This window comes from Cinclus cinclus, chromosome 26 (genome assembly GCF_963662255.1).
Source record: "Cinclus cinclus chromosome 26, bCinCin1.1, whole genome shotgun sequence".
NCBI classification, from domain to species: Eukaryota; Metazoa; Chordata; class Aves; order Passeriformes; family Cinclidae; genus Cinclus; species Cinclus cinclus.
The window spans coordinates 2,690,386-2,712,177 of NC_085071.1; the positions used below are offsets into that span (position 1 = coordinate 2,690,386).

Consider the following 21,792-nt stretch of genomic DNA (forward strand, 5'->3'; position numbering starts at 1 on the left):
CTCTTAATGTGGCTTTTGTTTTGAAAATAGACTGATTAAGAACTTGCCTTGACTCAGGGAAGCAGTGGCTGGCTTTAATTGTGCTGCCACCAATGCTCTTGAAATGCCTTGAAAACAGTGGTCTCCCGGGAGCTGTTTGGATGAATACAAGTGAATGTCATGCTGGAAGGTTCCTCTCCCAGCTGCTCAGTTTAAATGGCAAAAGTCATGATTTGCTCGGATCACAGGAGCTTTTAATTCCTCATTTAATAACAGGTTTCCCTGGGTGGCATATTGCTTTTACCCTTCCTGCTGTACATGAGGAAGGTGCAGGCAAGGATGAAATGTGCTTCCCCTGGCAGCAGCACTCGGTGGAAGGGGGCTTGATGTTGGGTGTGAGATATTGAGCTCAGTAAATCCCTGTTTGAAGGATCCTTGCTTCCATCCTGCCTGTCCTGTGAACTTCATGGCACTTCAGGATGTTAATTGCTGACCTGTCCACTTATTGCTGGGGTTGGGCTGATCTCTGGCCCCTGGGGTGGACTGTGTGTGTGCTGGACTAGGGGGACCATCCAGTCACCACTAAGCAAATTCCTATTCTAAATCCATGGTTTAGAATCATGGGATCACAGAATGGCTTGGGTTGAAAATGACCTTAAAGATAATCTTGTTCCAATTCCCACAGTGTGCTGCTCATAGCCCACTGTGACTGTTAGCAATGCCCAGACTGAGTGATGTGTTTAATGAATGGTTTTTAAGGGACAGTTGTCTGGAAACCCCCATAGATTCCCATCTGTGCTGGGTGTTTTCCATGAAGTTGTAGGTTGTTATCCTGACTCTGTGCAGCCCCTTCTCGGCAGCACTGAAGCAGGAGGATGCCGAAGGCAGCGCTGTGCTTTGTTCTGCCTGTCAGTTGCAGTTGTAAATCTTCTGTGCTCACAAACATCAGAGGTTCCTGGTGAAAACGTGTTGCCTGTGAGCACCTCCTCTGTGAGAAGTGCAGAACTGCTGGCTTAGGAGTCTGGCCAGTTCTTTTGCTGAGAATTTTGCTCATCTGTTCCTATTTGACTCCTTTTGTTTTTACTTCCCAGGTCATTTCACCTGGGAGAAGTACCTGAAAGAGACATGTGCCATCCCAGCTCCTGCCCATTGTTTCAAGCAGGTAAGAGGGTGAAAACAAGAAAGGCCAAGGGCTAGTGTCCACTGGGGTCCCCAGAATTCTGTGGCTGGGATAGGCCCCTGGTTTGGCAAGGAAGATGCTTAAGGATATTGGAGACTTAACAGAAATCCAGGTGCTGAAGCAAAGATTAAAAATATACATGTAGAGTAGCACAGAATATTTTCCTCTCAGATGTGTATGTTGGGAAAACAAGTATGCTATTACTCTGTCAAGAGTGGACACTTGGAGAGTGTCCTTGTTAGGGTGGGATCCAGCTTTTGGTGGATCCTGCTCAATCAGATTTTCAGCAGAATTCACCCAATTTTTGTGACAGAACAGCAGCCCCTGGGCAGCAGGTATTGAGTCCAGAGGTGATTGTGCTGAGTACAGGGGGTGCAGGAGTGAATCAGTGTGGTATACCTGGGTCCTGGAAGAGGGGAGCAGGAGTATCTGTGTGGGTTTGGGGTTGGCTGGGTGAGTCTTACCGGGGGGGGGGGGGGAGTTAATCCCCTGTACTGGGCACTGGTGGGGCTGCTCCTCAGGTCCTGGGATCAGTTTTGGGCCCCTCACAAAGAAGCAGGCTGGAGCATGTCCAGAAATGGGTACGAAGCTGGAGGAGGGGCTGGAGCCCCAGGAGTGCTGAGGGAGCTACGAAAGGGGTTCAGCCTGGAGAGAAGGAGGCTCAAAGGGACCTGATGGCTCTGCACAGCTCCTTGACAAGACAATGGAGCCAGGTGGGGGGTAGGCTGTGCTCCCAGGGAACAAGGGACAGGATAAGAGGAAATAGCTTCAACTTGTGCCAGGGGAGAGTCAGGTTGTATATCAGGAAAATTCCTCCATTGAAATGGTGATCAGGCCAAGGAAATGTCTCTCCAGGGCACTGGTAGAGTCCCCATCCCTGGAAGTGTTCAAAAAAAGTAGTTGAGGTGCTATGGGGTAATGGGCTAATGGTGAGCTTGGCAGTACTGTGGAAACAGCTGGAGTCAATGATCTTAGAGGCTTTTTCCAGCGTTAATGATTCTGTGATTCCAACAGAACAGGCTTTAGTTGCCTAGATGGTGCAAGGATGGAAGAATGGGGGGTCTGTTTCAACCTGCCAGGGCTTGCTGAGTTCTCTGTGGTGCTTGGTCCATGCTGTGTCAGGTGGGGCGATCAGCCTTCAGCAGACTCCATTTGGGTGCTTCTAGTACCTGAGCTGGTGCTTGTATTGGCAATCCTGGCTCTGACTAGCCCCTGTTCCACTATTTTCAGTCCTACACTCCACCTGCAAACGAGTTCAAGATCAGCATGAAGCTGGAGGCCCAGGACCCCCGGAACACCACGTCCACCTGCATCGCCACCGTGGTGGGGCTGACGGGCGCCCGCCTGCGCCTGCGCCTCGACGGCAGCGACAACAAGAACGACTTCTGGAGGCTGGTGGACTCTGCTGAGATCCAGCCCATTGGGAACTGTGAGAAGAATGGAGGGATGCTGCAGCCTCCTCTGGGTGAGCTGGAGTTCACCTATACAGCCAGGGTCAAATTGGTGGTGGGGAAAGCTTGGGGGTTTTTATAGATGTGTGTCTGGGACAGAGGCCCGTGGCCTGCACCTGCCTACACTGGGATATACACAAGGTATATAAACCACACCAGGTCTGGATTTCCACATAGACACAGGGACAGGGAGATCCTTCAGACTGTAGGTGAGCTGCTTGCCCTGGTTGTAGCTCAAGCTCTGGATTGTTGCCCAGAGAACCTGTGGCTGCCCCATCCCTGGAAGTGTTCAAGGCCTGGTTGTACAGGGCTTGGAATAACTTGAGATAGTGGAAGGTGTCCTGGCCCATGGCAGAGGGGTGAAACTGGTCAATCTTTATGGTCCCTTCCAATTCAACTTACCCTGTGATCCTAGGATTTAATGCCAGGTTGCCTGAACAGGAAACATAATGTCTGAAAAGGATCACAATCATTAAAGTCCTGTCTCATGTGAGGGGACACTTGCAATAGTTCATACTTACCTTTGTAATTTTGCTTGGCTACATTATAAATAGCTTGGACAGTCTGACACTTCTTCCAGTGTTCTGTTAAACACACAACATTTTTCCTTTTTCTTTGATGCTAGCCCAATGACAAGCTGATTTCCTGATTCTTTCCTCCAAAATTAACCTGCTTTTGCATTCTGCAGCCCAACAGTTTTAGTGTCTTCATAAATCTCTCTCTCAATTATCATATACCTAAATAATATTTCAAGGCCAGGCTGGACAGGGCTTGGAACAACCTGAGATAGTGGAAGATGTCCCATGGCAGGGGATGGGATGAGATGACCTTTAAGGTCCCTTCCAACCCAAACCATTCAGTGGTTCTGCTGCCCATCTCTTCCGAAGCCTTGTCCCGGCTGCAGTGCTGGTGGGTCCCCTCCTGTGCCGTGGCCAGGTGTGGCCAGCAGAGGGCACGAAGTGCAGGTAAAACAGCCTTGGCTGTGCTGGGGGACAGGGGCGAGCTCGGGAACGGGTCCGGAGAGCTGCTCCGTGTGCCCAGCTCTGGTCTGTGCCACCTGCTAAACTTTGTGCCAGAGAAGAGGGCACGGTTAGATGACATATTAAGGAAAAATTCTTCTCTGTGAGGGTGGTGAGGCCCTGGCACAGGTTGCCCAGAGCAGCTGTGGCTGCCCCATCCCTGGGAGTGTTCAAGGCCGGGTTGGACGGGGCTTGGAGCACCCCAGAACAGTGGAAGGTGTCCCTGCCCATGGCAGGGGAGTGGAACTGATTGATTTTGCACCCAGCATGAAGACAGGTAACCAAGCCAGTGATGCAGTTGTCCTTCCTGTCTGCACAGTTCAAGGGCCTAGAAAACCCAGCAAGGATTTTCTGTTTCCTGTAGTATTGTCCATGTGCACACATCTGCTGCTGCTCTTTCTTTACACAGATAATTCCAGTGACAGGACCCAGGGAACGGCTGGAGCTGGGCCAGGGCAGGCTCAGGCTGGAGAGCAGGGAAAGGTTCTTCCCTCAGCCAGAGGGTGCTGGGCACTGCCCAGGCTCCCCAGGGAATGGGCACGGCCCCGAGGCTGCCAGAGCTCCAGGAGCGTTTGGACAGCGCTCCAGGGATGGACAGGGGGATTGTTGGGGGGTCTGGGCAGGGACAGGGCTGGGCTGGGTCATCCTTGTTAGGTCCCCTCCAGCCCAGGATATTTTATGATTCATGTAAAATATTTTCTCTGCCACCCTGGGAGCTGAGCTCTCCTGTCCCCTGTGGTTGTGGCTGCTTGGGCTGGTTCCAAGCTGATCTGACAGAGCTCAGGGCTGGTGGTGTGACCTGTGCTGAGCACTGCAACCTTGGCAAAGTTTTGCCATGTTTTTGGTCCAGGTCCAGTGCCAGGATTACCTTCAAAACCCCTCAAACACAGATCAAACACAGCTGAGCAGCCAAAATTGCCTGTGCAGAAGATGAACATTTAGTAAAAAGGATTTCTCTGATACCCAGTGCCTTCTGTTGGTTGTATAGTCATAGTCAATGCCACATACTTCAGAACATGTGAAATTGCTTTTTTTTTTCCTTCCCATAAGCCTTCTCTTGTTATTTCTCCACTTTTTTCACAGCAGGTGTCCAGCCAAAACTTGACATCCTTCCCTATAATGGTTACATCTGTTTCCCAACCAAGTCAAAGCCTCTATTTCTTCAGATTAGTTTGCCTGCAGCTCACACTAGAGGTAGAGGAGGCCACCCAGAAGCAGTGATTCCCTGTTGAGGAAGAAATTCCATAACCTGAATGTGCACTTGCTGATTCATGTCTTCCCCCGCAGCAGGATCACTGGAGCTGGCAGCACTGAAGTGCTCTGCTTGGATGGTCAATGGGTCAATGGGATTGTTATGATCAGTGAATATTGCAGTCAGACAGCTGTTTCCAGATGGTTCTTTTCAATAACACAAATGCTTTGCATTAAGAATATCTGGATAAAATCCCACCTGACTGCAGCATGGAAGGAGGGTGGTATGGGATCACAGTTGTGTGAGTTCCCATCAGAGCAGGCATGTGCTGCCAGATCCATCAACCCCCACAGTCTAAAAGTCTCTATCTCTGCTTCCCTCCCCTCAGGCTTCCGGCTGAATGCCTCCTCCTGGCCCATGTTCCTACTGAAGACTCTGAATGGAGCAGAGATGGCTCCTGTCCGGATTTTTCACAAGGTATTTCGCTATTTGTGCAGATCCTTCTGGCAACCGCCCCTTCACTGCAGAGCACCATACTCAGAGCTGGTGTCTCATGAGACATGTGCTGGTCCCATAGAAGGTGACATTGCACAGCTCTGCCTTGGGGCTGCTTTAGGACAGACCTGTGTCCTTTCTAGCTGTGTCATAGCAGTGTCAAGATGTAGCCAGAGGTCTGCCAAGGAAGTGCCTTGGGCTTCAGCACTCAGGCTTGAGGCAGGAGCTGTTTTTTCACTGGAGCTGCAGGTGCTTCTCAAATAGGGAATGCAAGGTGGGAATGTCAGCACTGCTCTGAAATGCCCCACTCCCTGGGTTCAGTCCAGCAGCCAGCTGAGGGCAGAGCAGCCAGTAGTGGACTTTGCTGCCTCTTGATTAAGGGGCAGTGGTTGTGTAGCCCAGCCAGCGTGTGTGTGCACAGCTGTTGGGGTTCAAATCCAGCCTACTAACTCCCTTCAGCTGCTTGTGGAGTGAGGGTACAGCCCTGGTGTGGGGAGGCACTGCCATATCCCCTCTGAGCATATATTCTATTTCTTCTTGTAGGAACCACCATCTCCTTCCCAAAACTTCTTCAAGACAGGTATGAAGCTGGAGGCAGTGGACAGGAAGAACCCTCACTTCATCTGCCCGGCCACCATTGGGGAGGTGAGAGGTTCTGAGGTCCTCATAACATTTGATGGCTGGAGAGGTGCCTTCGATTACTGGTGCCGATATGATTCCCGGGACATCTTTCCTGTAGGCTGGTGTTCACTGACTGGAGATAATCTGCAGCCCCCTGGTACAAAAGGTAAGGCCCATACTGTTGCTTAGCTGTCTTCCTCCTCCACTCAGCTCTCAAAGAGCAGCAAAGCAGGCAGAGACTGGCAGCAAGGACACCTGTATGCCCTGTCTGGTTTTTGTGCTGCTTCATAGGTGGTGAAGGTACAGGTGATCAGACCTGTAGCACTGAAACAGCCTGGCACCAAGGTGCTGAGGAGCAGCTATCCATAAAGATGGGCAGCATGATGGCTCTGGGATGGTGCTCTACAACATTGCTGAGGTCTGCTTCTCTCCAGGAATTTCCTTGAAGTTTTTCCTGCGCCTTTGAACCACATTTTCCTCTGCAGTTTTTTTCAGGGGGCCTGGACTAATGGGAACTATGAAGCTGCAGGACTGCACCTCTTTGTACTTTGGACAGTTTTCTTGGTGTGCCTTATGCTGTGAATGTGGACAAAACAGGTGTGGAGCAGGTCGTACCTGCCTTGTTTCTAGGGCTGTGATTGTTGGGTAGGAGCAGTTCTGGGGAACTTGGCGCCTTGCAAAGGCCTGAGCAATGGCTGGTTTGATTCTCAGACATGTCTCAAACTTTCTCACATCACAGTTGTGTTTGGGCCCAGGGGGGCTGTCATTGTCCCCAAGCACAAGCACATCCCTCTGGCATTTGCTGGCTGGGAACGTGCACGTGCTTGTCAATGAAATGAGGGGCAGGAGAACAACCTCTCTGCCAGAGCTGAAGGATTGCTTAGGAAAGGCATTTCTCTGACAAGACTATTCCTCTTGGAAATCCTGGGTCAGCTCATGCTGCCCTGTCAGGCTGGTGCTGCCCTGTGTTACTGATGTGGGCCAGGTCTGTGCTCAGGCTGCAGGAATCTCAGTGGATTGCCTGAAGTGATCTCACATGACCTGTGTGCAAGCCAAGCTGTGGGCTCCCCTTGGCTGAAGATGATTCCTCTTTATCTTGGATTTCTACATTTTGCCTTGATGTTGCCAGCCTCTCCCTCTCTTCTTGCTGGTTGTTTGTGTCCCACCTGCTCCTGCCCTGCAGGCTCTGCAGAGCACTGGGGCCCTGTCAGCCAGTGTCTGACTCCTCCAGTGGTGCCCTGGAGTCAGGGACTCTCACCAGGTATCCCCAGGCTGTCTCTCAGGTACTGTATGAGTGGCTCAAGACATGTTTGTGTTTGGTGGGTGCTTTCCTGGCAGTAGCTCTGGGAGTGGAAGGTTGCAGGAGCACAGTGGAACCACCCTCTAAGGAGAAATGGGAACTTCTGTCTGACCCTCAGCCCCAGCACAGGCAGCTCTGTTCCTCCCCAGCCTCCTCTTGCTAGGGGCTGAAGCTGTGAGTGAGCAGAGCCCAGTCAATTTTCCAGAAACAACACCCCATCGTGCCATCCTGGAAGCTTGTGCTTCCCCCTTGGCAGGTGGCTGTGATGTCTTCTCCCTTTCCCACTGGCTCCATGTGCAGTGACTCTGCACTTTCCTGGTCATGTACAAATAGAGTGAGCCCCTAAAAGTCACATCTCCCCACTCACAGGCAGAGGCAGCCCTTGCTCCCAGGCAGATTTCTGCTCTCTTTGTCCTTTTTTTTTTTTTCAACTCCTGGGACAAGAGCAGGGGTTGCATGAGCCACACAAAAATGCCAGGGAGTTGAGATCAGCCTTGTCTTTGTGGTTTTACTTCTCCCTCTGTGACTGTCTGCTCCCTTTCCTGCCCAAGAATTGCTGACTTCCACTTCGTGTGATTAAACCAGAAGAACAGAGTGCTGGTAACTTTCTCTAATGAAATTCCCCCTGTGTTTCCTCACTCCTCACCCCTGCTGTGGTGGAGGCTTGAGCACTGTCCTCCCAGAGCTGAGTGCTGCTCTTGTCAGGGTTGGAGGAGCCATCACCACAGAGGAATCACCCTTTCCTTGAGCTCCAATAAACCCTCTCCATGTGCCAGCCTGGAGCCTGCAGGACCATGTGGTGGAGTATTCCCTTTCCTTGTGGGAATTCCTCTTAAAGAGAACTGAAAAGATATGCGAGCAGTCAAGTGCTGCTGTGGTAATACTGGTCTGTGCTCGTGTACTGGACTGACCATGTGAGGCCCTTGTGGAAGTTGGGGAATCCTGTGAAGAGCTAACTCTATGGAAGTTGAAGAATCCTGTGAAGAGTTAACTCCATGGAGAATGAATAACCCCGTGGCTTCCTGGGGCTGAGCAAAAAGAGGCCTTGTGGAATGAGCTCATGTTCAAGGGAAGTAGAACTTCAAAGAGGGCAGGCATGTTTATTTAATGTTGTTAACTCCATTTAGCTCTGATCTGTGTCTGCTGCTGGCTGCCAGCAGAAGTTGGAGGAGTGCAGGGCTTCTCCCAGGCATGGTCCTTCTCCATCTCCAGGGCCTCCCACTCCCAGCAGTGTTTGCTTAGCTGGAGTGGCTGGGCAGGGAGCTGGTGGAGCTGAGGCCCAGCCAGTCCAGGGAGCTTTCATTAGGGCATGTGTGTGTGTGTGTTAAAGAAGGAAAGAGGTCAGACAACAAAGAGGGGCAGCTTGCATGCCTGCTTGTTAGTTCCATTGCTATCTGCTGTCTGTGCAGCAGCCTGCTGGGAGATCTCTATGGCCAGTGGCCAGATGTCTGTGGGCTCCTGAGCATCTCACAGAATCACCAGGTTGGAAGACATCTTCAAGACTGAGTCCAACCCCTGCCCTAACACCTCAACTAAACCACAGCACTGAGTGCCACTTTTTAAACACATCCAGGGCTGGTGACTCCACCAACTCTCCAGGCAGACCATTCCAGTACTTTATTACTCTTTCTGTGAAAAACCTTTTCCTAATATCCAACCTGTATCTCCCCTGGCACAGCTTGAGGCTGTGTCCTCTGGTTCTGTCAGTGCTGCCTGGAGAAAGAGACCAACCCCACCTGAGCACAGGCACCTTTCAGGGAGCTGGAGAGAGTGATAAGGTCACCCCTGAGTCTCCTTTTCTCCAGGATAAACAACCCCAGCTCCATCAGCCCTTCCTCACAGGGTTTGTGTTCCAAACCCCTCACCGGCCTCGTTGGCTCCTCTGGACACACTCAAGTGTCTCAAAGTCCTCCCTAAACTGAGGGGCCAGAACTGGACACAGCACTCAAGGTGTGGCCTCACCAGCGGCAGGTACAGGGGAAGAATGACCTCCCTGCTCCTGCTGGCCACACCATTCCTGACACAGGCCAGGGGCCATTGGCCTTCTTGGCCACCAGGGCACAGTGCTGGCTCATGTCCAGCCTGCTGTCCATCAGTGCCCACAGGTCCCTTTCTGCCTGGGCACTGTCCAGCCACACTGACCCCAACCTGTAGCATTGCAGGGGGTTATTGTGGCCAAAATGCAGGACTGAGCACTTGGACTTATTAAACATCATCCCACTGGACTCTGCCCATCCATCCAACTGTTCCAGGTCTCTCTGCAGAGCCCTCCTACCTTCCAACAGATGGACACATGCTCCAAGCTTAGTGTTATCTGCAAATTTAGTAATGAAGGACTCAACACCCTGATCCATGTCATCAATAAAAATATTGAACAGGACTGGCCCCAGCAGTCTTGGGGGACACCACTGGTGACTGATCCCCAGCTGGATGTAGCACCACTCACCACCACTCTCGGCCCTGCCATCCAGCCAGTTCTTGTAGAAAGTGAACTCCAGCCCAGCCAATCCCATTGCTTTGAAAAAACTTTTGCATGCATTTTACTTTGCTAAGCATCCTGCTCTTTGAGATGCCTGTAGGCTCTTAGGACAGGTTGTGGAGAATGTCCATAAGTGGAGAATGGATTTTGGGAGGCTGCTTTGGAGAGTCCCTTCCCATTATAAGCAGTGCAGAAAATCAATATTTAGGATTGACCTAAAGAATGAGGATGGTTGTTTAGTTATCTTAAATCATGACTGGGGAGAAAGAGAGAGGGAGATGCACACAGAAATGGAGGTGCTGCTGCTGAGCTTCAGGGAAACAAAGAGGGAAATAACTGTGATAAAAATCGATGAGAAAAAAGAACAGGTAAGAGGCTGGTTAATAATTGTAGTTTCCAGGGCCACCTGTCCTCAGCAGGGAGGTGGGATGAGGGAAATTGCCCTCAGCCAAGGCATGGTTTTGTACAGAAGTGTGTCTGCTTCTGTAATTCATGGGAAATTTGGGAGTTCACAGCCAATCACAGACTAGAGGAAAGTTCAGTTCTTTGAAGTCAGAGAAGCACACACTGAAAGAGGATCTATGGGAAGTTATTTTCCTTTCTGAAGTGGCTTTTGGGATGGAGAACTGTGAGCTGCTGGGGGAGGAGCAACTAAAGCAGGGTCTTCTCAGGTACCTCTGCATGGAGGTTTCATGCTCTGGGCTCTTCACCTGAGGAGGTGATGACTGAAGGGTCTGTCCATGCCAGGTAAAGGCACATGGGCTGGCAAAAGGCATGGGCAGGAGGGATGGGGCTTTCTGCCTGGGCATGTGACTGTGGGCTCAGGCATCTGAGAATTTCCACAGAGTCTGTTCTTTGCACAAGAAAGGGCTCTTAAATGCCATCTTTAAGTTTTGGAGAAATGCAGGCATTTTTCTAGGGTTTATGCCGCAGTATCGAGAACTTTATCTGGAATTTGGTTCAAAAAGTGTGAGACCTTCACAGGACCCTCCTACAGCTGAGTGCCAGTGGCAGTGTGCACAATCCCAACAGTGCTGCTGCTGGGAGGTGCTGTGGCAGTGATAGTCTTCCTGACCTCTTGAAAAACAGCTCATTTTCTCCATCCTGAGAAATCTGGATTTAATCCATACCTGTGAAAGGACCTTGCCCACACACATATACAGACACCTGTTTCTCTGTAACAGTGTCCCTTAAGTCTGCTCCAGTGTTTCATGTGTTACTGCTGGAGGGCAGGGAAATACTGTCACCTTGAACATGAGGAAACTGGGACACACCTGCCCAGGGACACAGGTAAAGGCCTCAGTGTCTGTATCTCAGAAGGTCCCTGTGCTGTTCTTCCATTTGGGCTGTGCCCTGGCTGATGCTGAGTTGCTCTAGAGTTCCTGATGGGTTTGCTACTCCCTACTCCACCCTTCTGGATGCTCTGTGACAGAGAGAGGGGTGACTCCGTGCTGTGGGAGTGGGGCAGCAGTGAAAGGGTTAAGGTTGTGCGGGCAGAGCCTGAAGCTGCTCCAGCTCTGGAATTTGGAGGGCTGGAATTGCTGCCTTGGCACCAGCCCAGCTGGCAGAGAGCCCCAAGCCCAGCCAGGCAGGGCAGAGCTAACACAGAGCTCATCCTCTGCCACTGTGCTGGGGCTGCTGGGAGCTGGGTGAGGGCACTGGGGACACTGGTCAGTGCCTGCACAGCTCTGTGTGGGCTCCCAGACGCTGCTCCCTCTGCCTGGGCTCAGCTGCTGCTTCCTCTGCCTGCAGAGCAAGCAAATGTGAATAGTTGTAGATAGTTACTGTGGGGATAGGCTGAAGGAGAGCTCCATCCACCCTGGGCTCACAGCTCTGGGTTACCCTGGGACCAGAGCTGCCTGCAGTGCTGCAGTGACTCCAGAGGGTTACAAGATGCTGTCCCTGGATAGAAAGTTTGTGAAGTTCTTTGTTTCTCACCACCATTGCTGCCATGTGATTTGTTGTTTAACTGCTTCGTGTCCTCAAAGGAAGATGATGATCAGCTGCTAGGTTTCCTGCCCAGGGGGAAAGGTAATGTGTATTTTATTATTTTATTTTGGGTCTTGCCTGGTTTCTCTTCCTTCTACAGGGTGAGAACATAGTGGTGGGAAGAGGAACCTCATCAGGAGTAGTTGGCAGGGTAACACTCAGGTGAGCTCCTGTGCATTCCTGCTTGGAGGAGATGTGAAAATATTAATTACTGTCTCTCCAGGACTGAGCTGGGATTTGGAGCTCACACATTAAGAAGCTGGGTGCCATTGCTTTGTGCTGGCATGGCTGGTTTTGGGACCACACAGGTAGAGCTTATGCACCAACAGCAGGAGGAAGGAGTGTGCACTGAGGAGTTCAGGTTTTATCCATGAGTGTAACAGACAAGCAGCCCTGGAGCCTGGATGCTGCTGCCTCTGAGGCTGCTGTTGGAAGATCCCAAGAAGAATCTCTTGAGCTGTTTGGAGCACAGAGCCAAGGCTCTTAGCAGTGACCCTGGCTCAGCATGGATGTGTGTCCTGGAATACATGTGGGGTTTGGAGGTTTGGGGGCTTGGATAAAGGAGCCCAGCACCACAGGAGGCTGTGGGGTGCTGACAGTGCCTGTGGCTCAGCAAACACCAGATCTGTGGCTCAGTGGGAACCATGGCATGTCAGAGACCTGAGGTTACTGAGTGATGTCTCGGGGCTGGCAGGAGCCTCTGAGAAGATGAACTGACCTGGGAAAAGCACTTGCTGTTTCCTCTGGTCTCCAGCATATCCTTACTCTCAGTGTCTAGACCTTGCTTCTCAACTTGACTTTTCTTCATGTTTTATTTTGAAATACTTCATATCCCAGAGAATCTGGGTTTTGCTCAGGATGTTTCTTTCCCTTTTCCACCGTGCTTCCTGGCTCAAAATAGACTTTCAATATATCAGGGTGTTACTGAGTCTTGGCAGGAAGTTTCAGCAGGACCCTGCTGTTGAATCTTCCTTCTTTTTGGTTGAACAGCACTGGGGTCATCACTTAGTTTCTGCAGGATCTCTGACCAGTAACAAGACTCCTGTTCACTGGGACATGGTGCAGGACTCTGCCTGTGCAGGCTGGAGGTCTGAGTTCTTTCAGAATGGAATTGGACAACCTCAAGGAAGAAGAGTATGCCAGGGTTGTTGTTTGTGGGGGTCTAAAAGTGCCTGACTCGGGATGTCCTGAGCTGTTGACTGCAGGCAGGGCTGGTGGCTCTGTCCAACCATCCTCTGCTGTGAGGTTTGGAAGCAGAGTGAAGTCAGCTTAAAGTATGCCCAGGGTGACAGTTTGTGTAGGACAGGGAGAGCAGAATTTCTCATCAGGATGAAAAGGTTTAAACACTCAGTTTTACAAACCTTCGCTTCAAGGATTTCACACTCCACACCTTGATTCTGCTTGGTGACAGGAGCTTGGTCCCTTGTAGGGGTCCTGCTTCTGATGTGGGCAAGTGCTGGAGGAGCCAGAACAATTGACCAGTCTGCTCTCACACAGGTCTGTAAAGGCTGCACATGGTGAATCCCCACTTCCTTCAGGTTGGAAGGGACCTTAAAACTCTGGTCCCAGCCCCAGCCATGGGCAGGGACACCTTCCACTATCCCACGCTGCTCCAAGCCCCATCCAACCTGGCCTTGGACACTTCCAAGGAGCAGTCAAGTGGCTGGGATGGTTAATGGGTGGGGTGTGATCAGAGGAAGCCCCATTTTTGTGGGATTTTTGACTCTCTGGAAGCAAGAATATTACCTCATCTTCTCATGACCTGCTGGGGAGTTTCTTAAGTTTTTTGTTTCCTCCTCATTTTTTTGGAGGGGAGAAATAAATGCTTTTGAGCCCAGCTCTGGCCCTGGCTTTGAGGAACAGGCCTGAGTTGCCAGAGTGTGCATTTTTATGGAATCCAGGAGCTTCATCCTGAACACACAGCCCCACTTGTTACAGAGATCAGACCTTTTGCAACTTGTCATTGTTCTTTTGATATTTGGTATTTTTATAACTTCTGAACTTTAAAAAATAACAGAAGTTAGGACAAACCATACCCACCTAGCACTCTCCTCATTCTTTTAAGTTGAAGGTGTTCTGCTAATATTTAACCCAGAATCCAAAGCTAGAAAAAGAGCTTCAGAGAAGATCAGAACAAGCATAAACCTCAGGAACTACCCTGATTAATTCCTGTCCTGAATAGGGCAGGAATCATTCTCAGTGTGGGTTTTTTGGAAACCCCTTGGCAATTACCTCCCAGGGGCAGAAGATGTGATCAGTGTGGTTGTGGTGGTCTCTCGTGGCATATGCTTTCACTGAGTGTCCTTGAGACAGCTGAGTATCAATAGCAGCAGAGCCATGCAAACTTCCCAGGGGCTGCAGTTCTGTGAAGATCCAAAGCTCTGTCCTGTTGCAGGTGTGGCTCAGGTGGGCTGGGCATGGTGCCCAGGCTGAAGGTTCTACAGGGCTCTGTGGGCTGCTTGCTCACTAAGATTTGGCTCTGGGGTCTTCTTGAGGACCACCACTGGTGCTTTTGGGGGCAGGCTCTGCTATGGCCTCTCTTGAAGCTCTGAGCCTGGATGAGCTGCAATGATGGCTTTCCTGAGGTGTGAAATCAGTTGATTTATGTTGTCACTGTCTGTGTCAGGACCAAAGGTGCCAGTTTTGTTCATGTTCCCTCTGCCAAACAGCTCCAGGGGTCACAGGTGGGCTCTTCTGTTGCTGCTGGGTACTCACTATGTGCCCATGGGCACTGCCATGCAGGAGACAAAGCCTGGCTTTGAGGTAATCAAATCAGGCTTAAAGTTCAGATTTCTACTTGATTTTCTTCTGACTTGGGCATTGCCATTGCTCTTGGAGCTTCCTGGTTGTCCCTCTATCTCTCCTCTCATCCACTGGTACATCCCCCTTGGCCAGAAATTTGAGTTTCAACTCTGCAAATGTGTTTCTCAGGCTAGAGCTGCCCAGCTCAGTTCTCATCTCCTCTCTTTGGTTTAGAATCTGTTTTAATTCCAAAGCTGCTTCAAAGCTGATTAAAACAACACACTGCTTCAACAGCTTTATTTTTGCAGTGAAGTGCAGAAGATCAGGCTGTGATAGAGCAATTACAGCAAGCAAGAACCCAGGCAGCCAGTTTATTTGGAATAAGAAGTGATGGGATGGGAAGAGGAGGAAAACCACTGATTTGGGATGAGAAGAGGGTGATTGTAGACAAACCTGGCATGTCCTTGCCCTCTGCATTTGAACCATATGCTGCAGGAGGCTCACTGCTTGTTGTCTGACCTGGGAGTTGTGTGGGAGGAAGAGCCGTGCTCCAGACAGGCTGGGGCTGCTGGCAGCCCCTGTGCCAAGGAACATCTGGCTGACCTTGAGAACTGGACCCAGAGTTAAGTATCTGAGTACTGGAGAAGTAAAACAATGCACAGAAGAATGTGAGCTAAGGTCACCAGCTTTGTGTAACTGAGCTGCAAATGTTGCTGCACACTGGCTCCTACAGGTGAGTGTTTCTCTGAGGGTGATGAGGATACTCTGCAGAGAATAAATAGCAGCCCTGCTGAGGGCTGCCTTTATAATCCTCATGTGCACCCTTGAACCAGCGCTGCTGTCCAGAACTGCCATTCTTCTCCAGAGTGTAAATGCCTGTGGCCTGGTCTGTTCCCAGCATGATCCTTCTGCTCCTTTGCTTTGCCTTCTGGAGGCTGGAATGGGCTATGGTAGGGAAAAGAAGGTCTGAAGAAGCAGGAATGTGCTGCTGCTCTTCCAGGTTCCAGACATGTAATTGCCAGCCTGAGAGGTTTGTGGCTGGTTGTGCAGATGTTCCACAGCAAAAGTGCTGACACATGAGGGGCTTTGAGCTGCTGTTGAGGGAGAACTTTCTTGGCAGCTCCAGTGGGGTGGAACAGGAGGCCATTTCCCTCTCCAAGTGCCAGACTTTGCAAGATTTTATAGGAAAGATATGTGACTCAGTTTCCCCATTCATTTCCTAGTGCTAACTCAATGGGTACAGAGCAGTTCTTTCCTGTGTGGAAGAGAAATTAAGACCTGTGTTTGAGACTAAAGAAATCTGTGTGCTCAGCACAAAACTGAACACGACTTTTGCTGAGGACAACAGTTTGGGCATCCTTGTTCTGCACAGGCTGTCACTGCATGTCTGATCACGAGCCAGTCACTTCTCTGGGTTTATTTTGCCCTAAGCAGAGCAGAGGTGGTGCTGACCCCGGGGCAGTTTGGGGGATACATCTGTTGTGGGGCACATCCTGACACTTGCTGTGCTGCATCTCAGAGCTCTTCCCCTCATTGAGGAATATCTGCACACGGATGTTTATAACCTACAGCTCAAAAACTGCTAAGTAACAATAAGAGTTACTGCCTCTGAAACTGATCAAAACCATTAAAAGGTGTTGGATGTTGTGTGCAGAAGAGGTAAAGCAGTGTGAAAGAACTCTCAAAATGTTCAGTGTGACTGATGAGTTTCAATGGGACCAGTGAGGGCAGTCTGAGGGTCCTGGTGTGCAGCGGGCAAGGCAGAGCTGAGCCCTGGATGAAACGTCCCCAGAAAGTCTAGAACTCTGTAGAAATGAGAATCCAGGCATCGGCTGCAGGCCTGGGAGCTTTTTGATTGGTTTGAACCAGTAAATTTAGGATTTTTATTAGTTGGAGACATCCAGTGTTGTGGTCTCTTGTTTTTCCAAAGTGGAAGCTGTTACACGTTGAGCTGCTGTGCTTGTGCAGCGAGTGTTACAGCCCAAGTTCTCTGTCCTGAAGGAGCACAAGGCAGCTCAGAGCCCAGCATTGTGCAGCTGAAGGCAGGAGTGGGTTCCCCCCATTCACTGCTGGGTTTTGGGTGGGATGGTCACCTGATGTGTTCTCTCCCTGAAACTCAGTCTCTGCTGATGGGCTGACACAGTCCTGCCTGCCCTGGAAGGGTGAATCATTAAACTTTCTCACCTCTCATCCCCTCATGGATGAGCAGTGTGGATCCTGGTGTACATCCTTGTATTCCCCACATATAATAGGATAATTCTTTGTCCCTACCTCTTGTAATCCTTGATTTATCCCTTTAGAAATCTTTCTTCTTATCCCAAGGCTCTGGAGGTGTTGTAAAAGCCTTTGGTGAGGATCTTGAAGGTAGATGAAGCTGTGTCACATTCTTCCACATGTTCTCTGACCCCTTCCAGGTTTCTGTTGCAGTAGCTGGACTGACACTGCCCAGGTCACTCAGATTGCTCTTCTGGTCTGTGTTACTGAGTAAAGCCTCTGTTTTGTTTTGGAAATTGTTTTAGCAGATGCACCTTGTGCTTGGGTAGAATTACCTGCTTGGGTTTAGCCAATGTCTGGGTGAATAGGGCAGACTGAGATGCCCTTATGGAGAGGTCTCTTGGGTCCTGGTGTTTAATTGTGTGAGCAGACTCTGTTGGTCCAGAATAGGGCTTTTAGGTCTTCTGTTCCAGTGGCACCAACTGCAGTCTCCAGCTCTTTTCCACATCTCCATGTGTGGTTACAATCAGAGGTGGGACACTTGGGCTGCTCTGCAGTTCGGTTACTGCTCTGGCACTTGAGGCAAGTCAGTGAAGCTCAGGCTGTCACATGCTGCCCCACACCTCTGAGACATGGTACAAGGTGCTGGGACCACCTGCCAAGGTTTGCAGGATCTGAGCTGCTTCAGAGAGCACTGGATGTAAGTGCCAATATGGTTTAGGGCACACAGAAATGCTGCTGTCAGACTGAAAATGTGACACTTCTTCACATAGCAAACAGCAGTCGCTGGTATCACTGTGACTCTTGAGACTGTTTATTTTCCCCAGTTGTTTTATTTGATAAATAAAACAACTGAAAAGAACCAATAAAATAACAATAAAAAATGGCACAGCTTGTACCAGGGGGATGTACAGTGGCATCTGCAGTGACAGAGCTTATCTAAGTGTATGCCAACAATTAAGAAAAGTGCTGCTCCAAACCATGCAGATTTCTAAGCCTTTTAGAAATGGGACACTGATGATGAATGTTCAGAGCCTGTCTCAGGTTCAATAAATGCACAAGGCATTGCTTTAGTTTGAAGTACAGCTTTTCCTGTGCCTGTGGATGTCCTGCCCAAAAATGACATTATAATGCACCCCCATGGTGAGGATGAGCGGGATGGAGAGTTTTGGGGTCTGTGGGTTTGGATTTCTTTGTGTGCTACTGTGTAACCACCACCCAGGGCACTAGTGGATAAAATAATGTTATTTCAGTAGTCAAAACCTGCAGTCAGACAAATCTTGTGTAAAATGAAAGTGTATCTTTGGGAGAAGAGAGAGCTCATCATGACAACAGGTAGAACATGCCAAATCCTGCAGCGCTGCGTTGGAGATCTCCTCTGCTCTCAGCCTTAGCTCAAACAGGTGTTTCAGCACAAATCCCTGCAGGAGATACTGAATTATCAGAATAATTGTCTTCTCACCTTTAAATTCCAGGATTTAGAGTCTTGTTCTTAATCCCTGTCTTTGCAAGGGACCCATGTCTTCTACCCATGCTCCAACCCTTTGTCTTGCGTTGTGGTCTGCCGTGTCTGCTGAGAGCTCAGGACAATCCAAGCCTGGAGCCTTCCCAGGGCCTGTATTTCTGTCTCTGTTGTTCTCATGGTGGCCAGTGATGATGGTCTCTGCTTTGGGAAGAATTACAGCTTTGAAGCTTTCACATTTTGCTCTGGGACAGACAATGAGTTCTGGCTCCTGTCCAGCTCTAACCTTCAGGATGTCTACGACTGAAATGCCTCATGCAGGGAAGGATTCAACCAGATCTCAACAAGATTTCTCCTCTCTGGCAGATTTGCTTATCTTAAGTGGGTCTCTTTAACCCACCTCTTTGAGTGCTGCTTCTGCCCAGGAAGTGCTGAAGATGGGACAAGGGGCGATGAGCACCAAAGGACCACTGGAGGGGTGGCCTGCAGGACTAGAGGGGCTTTGGAATGGGCATGAGTGGTGTGCACAGAAATCTCCCCCTGCGCTTCAGGACACTGAAGGGGCCATCATGGAGATCTCCAGGCTGAAGCACGTGAACTATGGCTGCATCTGAGACTACAGAGCCCTTGGCACAGAAAATGAGAATTCGGGATTTGTGCTCCTTCAGCTCTTGGTAAATGAACCTTGTAAATAGGAGGAAAGGCAGAAAACCTTTCTGCAGCTTCAACTTTTCTGTTCCATATTTTTCTACATGTTTTGACTTTGTAATTCTTGTCCCAAGGACATACTTTTGTCTTCTGCTAACTGTGACATCAGATAAGCTGATGGATGACAAATGCTGCTTCCTAGCATTGACTAACCCTCAGAGTGTGGATGGCAACTGTGCAGTCTCCTGTAAGCAAGTTTCAGTCACAGCTGCAGGTGCCATGTATCAGCTGACAGGGAATATTTTGGCATTTGGAAGTAGAGCCTGAAATCGGGAATTCTCTGTCAAGTCTCTTTGTTTCTGCAGAAATCTCAGAACTCTTGTTTAAACTAATCCTTCAGTGATGAATAACATCGGTGGCTCCCAGCTTCCCTTTGGCTCTGAGTTTAGTCGTGTTTGAGCTGCAACTTCAGGGTGATGTTTCTCACTGTGCCAAATGGATCCGATGCCGGCCAGGCCAGCAAGGACCCAGCCTCCTCCTCCTCCATGTCTGCCATTGTCCTGGATGCCTGTGGGACCCAAAACAAGATAGTTCAGCCAGCAGAAAATTTCCAATTATTAGTTTTCTGTCCCCTTAATGAGCTGAAATAATAATGAGTTCAGATCAGTGAATAATTCAGGTCAGAAGGGATTCAGGGTTGCATGGCTCAACTCCTTCAAAGCAAGGCCAGCTTTGGACATGGTTAGATTGCTGAGAGCTCAGGTGAGCAACAAAGCTGTGGCACAGAGAGATGCTGCTTTTCTCAGGAGCAGCAAACTGTTGATTTTTTAATAAGAGAGGCCCCACTTGATTTTCTGAAAATGTGGCTCCTCTCAGTAGCTTGTACAAGGAAGAAGAAGGTGAGGATGTCTCTGGCAGCTACTCACTGTTGGGCTGGCACTGTCACCAGCTGAATCACAGAATCACAGAATATCCTGAGTTGGAAGGGAACCACAGGATCACCCAGTCCAGCCCTGTCCCTGCCCAGACCCCCCAACAATCCCCCTGTCCATCCCTGGAGCGCTGTCCAAACGCTCCTGGAGCTCTGGCAGCCTCGGGGCCGTGCCCATTCCCTGGGGAGCCTGGGCAGTGCCCAGCACTCTCTGGCTGAGGGAAGAACCTTTCCCTGCTCTCCAGCCTGAGCCTGCCCTGGCCCAGCTCCAGCCGTTCCCTGGTGCTGTCCCTGTCCCAGGGAGCAGAGATCGGAGCTGCAGATCCCTCGGGAGGAGCTGCAGTCCCTGAGCTCTGCCCTCAGTGTGCTCTGCTCCAGGATGAACACACTGAGTGTCCTCAGCTGCTCCTCCTGTGGCCCCTCCTGTCCCTTCAGCATCTTTGTACACTGATAGCTTTAGATCCTTAACAATTAAGATGTAGTAATAGTAAGAATAAGATGCAGTAAATGTAAGCTTTTGGCAGTTAAAGGAGACTTGGGCAGTGGTTGGAGCTGTGAGATAATCCTGCTAGCTGGGCACAGCTGTTTCCACCTCTGGAGCTCTGTGGGTGCTGGGGTGGGTGTAGGCAGGGCTGAGTGCTAGGCACTGATCCCTGCATAGCAGTCCCATGTTTCTGGACCACATCTGCATGATGGCAGGGGCTGAAATCCTGCAGGAAAGTAACAGGCACCTGAAGAGAAACTGCGGACTCCTTTAGGAAGCATCCAGTCCCTGGAACTGGTGCCATGGGGATAAGTCAGAGCATGGCCAGCTGTAATCCTGTGTTTTGGAGCTGCACCACTGATGTGCAGGTGCAGCTGGTGGGAGGACTCTGCTCTGGGCCTCTTGGTGTCTCCTCACACAGCTCAGTGCATCTGGTAGGGCAAGAAAAATGTATTAGCACAGGCTGGTGTTTGCTCAGATCCTGGTTCAAATCCAGCAAAAAGCCAGGCAAATCTGCTGGATTGTGGGAGGATAAGACCTCATTTAATTAAATCACTTCGGGTCAGAAAAATGTCTGTGCATTGCATCAGTCTGATGGAATCAGCCCCAGGGAAAACATCAGTGCCTGTCCAGGGCTGTGCTCAGGGCTGTGCTCAGCAGCACTGCTGGGCACACAGCACCAATCTAGGTCACAGTCTGAGCTGGCTGCACATTCAGATGTAATTTAGCCTGTTTCAGTGAACAGCCTCTCTTGCTGTGGCAGCTCCTCCACCCCTGCAGGATCCATGGCTGTAGCAGGGACCAGGGATGTGCTGCCAGGGCCACAGGCACAGTGGGAGCTCCTCTGGGTGCCTAAATGACATGGGGTGTCCCATCATGAGATCAGCATTCACCCAGTTGTGGGCTTTTATTGCCCAAATGCCAAAACCAATTCTTCAATCCTGGCAAATTACTATTACATGTACTGCCTTTACAGCTGAAGAGGGCAACAGATTTTTCTTGCATTTATTTCACCAAAAGATTAAATCACTTTTAAACATAAAATTATATAGTAAAAGCTTGCATCCCAGGACTTCATCTGACAGCAATGTCCTTTTTCCTGGCACTGAGTTGCTGATGATGTGGTCCCAGCCTGGGAGCAAAGGGTGCAGTCCAGCTGTTCTGACTGTACTGCATGCCAGCTTCCCAAAAGCACCATTTCTCTGGGTTTGTTACTAGTAAAACTGAGAACACAGGTTTGCCTCACAGCTTGTCTATAGAATTCTCAATTTTTCCTCCACGTTAGAGAAATGTCATTGTGGCCCAGCTTGGTTTAGACACTGAGCATTGTGCAGATCTCACCCTGCCCTGGTTTCCACATCCCTTTGATCTTTAACGGTTTCTTTAAAGTATGGACAGTTTTAGAATCATGGAATCATGAATTGTAGGCTGGAAGGGACCATAAAGCCCATCCCATTCCACTCCCTGCCATGGGCAGGGACACCTTCCACTGTCCCACACTGCTCCAAGCCCCATCCAACCTGGCCTTGGGCACTGCCAGGGATCCAGGGGTAGCCACAGCTGCTCTGGGCAACCTGTTCCCTTTTACCTGTGTTTATCCTTGTTC

At 50.1% G+C, this 21,792-nt stretch overlaps 1 protein-coding gene across 1 annotated transcript in view; it reads left to right on the top strand.

Annotated features, from left to right (window-relative positions):
- Positions 1-1,074: 1,074 nt before the first annotated feature.
- The window catches only part of SCMH1 (Scm polycomb group protein homolog 1), a 41,743-nt gene continuing 21,025 nt past the window's right edge, over positions 1,075-21,792 (top strand). Inside the window, exons 1-4 of the mRNA XM_062508878.1 lie at positions 1,075-1,141; positions 2,390-2,624; positions 5,210-5,298; positions 5,860-6,103. Coding sequence (XP_062364862.1) covers positions 2,426-2,624; positions 5,210-5,298; positions 5,860-6,103 — 532 coding nt within the window. The 5' untranslated portion in view covers positions 1,075-1,141; positions 2,390-2,425. The remainder of the gene's footprint in view (positions 1,142-2,389; positions 2,625-5,209; positions 5,299-5,859; positions 6,104-21,792) is intronic.